Source organism: Aplysia californica, unplaced genomic scaffold, assembly GCF_000002075.1.
Source record: "Aplysia californica isolate F4 #8 unplaced genomic scaffold, AplCal3.0 scaffold00823, whole genome shotgun sequence".
Classification (NCBI taxonomy): Eukaryota; Metazoa; Mollusca; class Gastropoda; order Aplysiida; family Aplysiidae; genus Aplysia; species Aplysia californica.
In genome coordinates this window covers 112,166-116,267 of record NW_004798093.1, presented here as the reverse complement: position 1 = coordinate 116,267, position 4,102 = coordinate 112,166, and the positions used below count along the sequence as shown (strand labels likewise).

Here is a 4,102-nt window from a genome sequence, read left to right as displayed (position 1 = left end):
TTTGTTTTGCTTTCTTCTTCTTCTTCTTCTTCTTCTTCTTCTTCTTCTTCTTCTTCTTCTTCTTCTTCTTCTTCTTCTTCTTCTTCTTCTTCTTCTTCTTCTTCAGATATCAGTTCTAGACATAGACTTATTACTTATAATAATATTCTTTGTAAAGTCTATGGGTCAGGGAGCAGACACCGACAATCATGCGGTACGTGTACCTCATTTAATCCCCATTGTCTGTCTTTCTAATAAGCCAAACCGAAGTTGGTGGTTGGCGGGTGCTCTGGTGTGGTTTGCTCTTTCTTTCCTATCAAACATCTCTTGTCCCTATCTCTCCTCCTTCTTTTTTGTGTTTGTTACTCTCTTGTAACACCTCTAATCTTCTGCATGACCTTATTGTGTTGCAAGTGCCGTAAAACATTTACTAAAACTAAAAGACAAGCCGGAGTACCATTGTTGTACCAAGTCCAATGTGCTTCTTTACTCAAAACTGAAACACATTTTTCGACAAGATGCCTATAGTAATGTTTTTTTCCTCGTTGTCTTGTAAATTATATTTGTTTTCTTAACTCTTTTCTTAAGTGGCAAGAATTGTCAGCTTTTATAGTTATCAGGAGTAAGTAAATGCACCGATATATCGGTATATGATATGGTAAGAATCAATATTCCTCACCTTCCTCCTTCTGCTGATTCTCAAAATCTTCGAAGATATCAGCTGTATGGGTCTTCATTGAGAAGATCAACCCTATGAGGTAGGCTATAGGCAGGATGAGTGCGCATGCGTAGACCAGCGGCTCCACATGGGCGCTGTACAGGCTGGTGCTGTGGTCCAGGCCTTCCTGGGAACAATGGGACGAATAGATGGGTAAAATGGGGTCTATATGTTGTGGTGCATCGTGGTGAAATCAGGCGCTCATCATATCTTTTTTAAAGGGGTGGAGGTATATTTTACCCACCAGTTGGACAATATATTTCTTTAATTTTGCATTATTTTTCCTTTTCTTATTTCATTGGATTGGGGGGGTACACATTTGAGAGTAATTTTAAAACATACTTCTGAATGGACTTTTACTGAAAATGATGATCATAGGCGCAAAGCATGTAAATGTGCAGTTTCTAAGGATATTCAAGCTTTCAAAGTCCCCAAATTTTGAGGACCATTTACTTGCTAATTTTCACATGTGACATCAGTCGACTCTCATTGCCTTCATCGCAAATATCTCATCTTCTATTCAAGTTCAAGATAGATGAGTAGTGTTTTATGCACAGGCAAGTCAGTTGAACAGCCTTTAAAACTATACCAATAATAATGATGATGATGATAATGATAATAATAATGATAATAATAATAATAATAATAATAATAATAATAATAATAATAATAATAATAATAATAATAATAATAATAATAATAATAGTAACAGTAATAATTATTATAATAGTAATAATAATTATTATAATAGTAATGATAATAATCGTAATAATAATAATGATAATAATAATAATATCATCATCATCATCATCATCATCATCATCATCATCATCATCATCATCATCATCATCATCATTTGACGTACCACGACAGTCTTACAGCCAGAGCACAGGAAGCCAGTGGCGTTGGTCACGGAGCTGTTGTATGGCGTGTGCTGCTCACAGCGGTCACACTCCAGGTTCCCGTAGATCTTGGAGAAGATGGTCGGGGCGAACACACCTAGAAAGACACGCAGCTATATTAATATGTGCCAAACCTGATGGAGATATGCAGCTGTATGTGTGTCACACATGAGGGAGATGTGCAGTTGTATGTGTGTCACACATGAGGGAGATATGCAGTTGTATGTGTGTCACACCTGAAGGAGACACATAACCATTTGCAAGCACACCTGTAGGAGAGACATAATTATAACAAATGCCATTCCTGAAGGAGACACACAACTAAATGTGTCACACCTGAAGGAGACATAACTATAATATGTGTCTTTCCTGAAAAAGACACGCAACTAAATGTGTCATACTTGAAGGACACATATTATGATGTGTCATACCTGAAGGAGATACGCAGCTATGTGTGTCACATCTAAAGGAAACACAAAACTATTTGTGTCACAAATAAAAAGACACGCAACTATAATACTATCTTTTTAAAATACAGCCAAACATGTGTAAAACGGTCACCCATTGTCAAGGAGAAAAGTGGCGTATAACACAGGTGGCCGTCTTAGGCAGGACTGGGTCAAAATGAAGAAAGCAAACCATTCCCTTCTGAGGTCCAAACCGGGGCTGATTTCAGATTTCAGACTGCCGTAAGGCTAATTCAATAGGTTTGTTTTTTTTTTAATTAAAGTGGTGGGGGTGGAGTAAAAAGAGTTTTTTTGTGTGTTTGTTTTGTTGATTTTAAAAATCTTTTTTGGCTAGCGTTTTTTTTTTTAGTTGCTGATTCTGTGCAAGGGTAAAAATAAACGAAATATTCAAGTATTATAAGACTATGAAGACCGAGTGCCATGGTAAAACAAACACACGGGTTGCCACCACTTGGAGAACGAGCGAACGCTTCTATCGCAAGTTCACGTCAGCGTCCATGGTAAAATTGTTACTTTGTTACAGAAGTTACAATTAGGTAAACAAAACAGTGACTAATCATCTCACATACGATTTGTGCGTGAGTTGTGGGCGGGGCTGAAAGGTTATGACGGATCACACGCTTCCCTTACCAGCAGTTGGAAATATATTGTTAGCGTTATGCCTACCCATTGGTTAACTTGGGTAAACATTCATTGGAGGGACTAGCAATAATAATAACAGGTGAATGAATTATGACGGCCCTTCCACAGCGTAAGGGGCCGATTCAAAATGTAAGACAAAGCGTCCGGCAATGATTATGAATGACCACTCCTTGCCGCCTGAGGCAGGTAAATTTGACTGTGGGTTGATAAAATGAAGTGGCCGCGGCGCGTTGGACAGGTGACCGTTTTATACAGTTAACTTATACCGAAAAAACACACGGTGGGAAATGGAAAGAGGCCGTTTGTACAGGCGGCTGTATTACACAAGACTGTACGTGTCACACCTGATGGAGATTGGCAACTATATATGTCACACCTGAAAAAGCCATAAACACTGTGTGTAATACCCGAAGAAAACAGGTTATGTGATACCCGATGGAGATACACGACTATTATGTGTCACACCCGAAAGAATCGCACAACTATATTAAAAATCTTATTATATGTGTCACACCCGGGGGAGGCATAATATGGAGACATATTTATTATCATTATTATGATTACTGGTGTCACATATGAGGAGACACACAACTATATGTGTCACACCTAAAAAGACACGTAACACTAATTAAGTGTCACGCCTGAAGGGGATAGGCCTACGCCACTCAACTATATGTGTCCCAAATCTGAAAGAGCCATATTACTATATGAGTCATACTTGAAGCAATCGTATTATAATTATATGTGTCATACCTAAAAGAGCAATATACACGTAAGTATATTATGTGCCATGCCAAAAGGAGACTCACACGAAAATACCCCTCCCCCAAACGAAACAAACCAACCCAAAAACAAAAACAAAAACAAAACAAACAAGCAAACACGCAAGCAAAAATACAAACAAACAAACAAACAAACGAGCAAACAAACCAAAAACAAACTAAAAGCACGTGACAAATCAAGCGCGGAGTTGACTCACCAATGATAGCCACAAAAAGCAGCGAAGAGCTAATGTTGGCGGACTTTGGGTTGAAGTGCTGTCGCCGGTACTTCAGACCCCCGATCACCATGGACATGCCCTGTGGGAGGAGGACACAGTTAACCTTTGCCTTTTCTCACCTCACAACAAACAACTAAAGGAACAAGTGTGTGGCATCGTGGAAAAACCAGGTGCTTGACGTCAAAATGATGAAATCCAAGATAGCTACATTTCCTGCCCGTTGGGCAATTTTCATTGATTTTGGGTTTTGTTTTTCTTTTTTCTTTTGTTTTCTTGTTGTTGTTTTGTTTGTTTGTTTGTGTTTGTTTGTTTGTTTGTTTGTTGTTGGCTGTTTTTGTTGTTGGCTGTTTTTGTTGTTTTGTTGTTGTTGTTGTTTGTTTGTTTTTGTGGGGGG

The 4,102-nt window shown here is 38.5% G+C and overlaps 1 protein-coding gene across 1 annotated transcript in view; it reads right to left on the bottom strand.

Moving 5' to 3' along the window:
• Nucleotides 1–4,102, bottom strand: part of LOC101850994 (putative cation exchanger C521.04c) — a gene marked incomplete at its 3' end in the record, with an annotated part of 26,368 nt that overhangs the window by 2,615 nt on the left and 19,651 nt on the right. Inside the window, 3 exon segments of the mRNA XM_013088869.2 lie at nucleotides 659–824; nucleotides 1,563–1,696; nucleotides 3,688–3,778. Coding sequence (XP_012944323.1) covers nucleotides 659–824; nucleotides 1,563–1,696; nucleotides 3,688–3,778 — 391 coding nt within the window.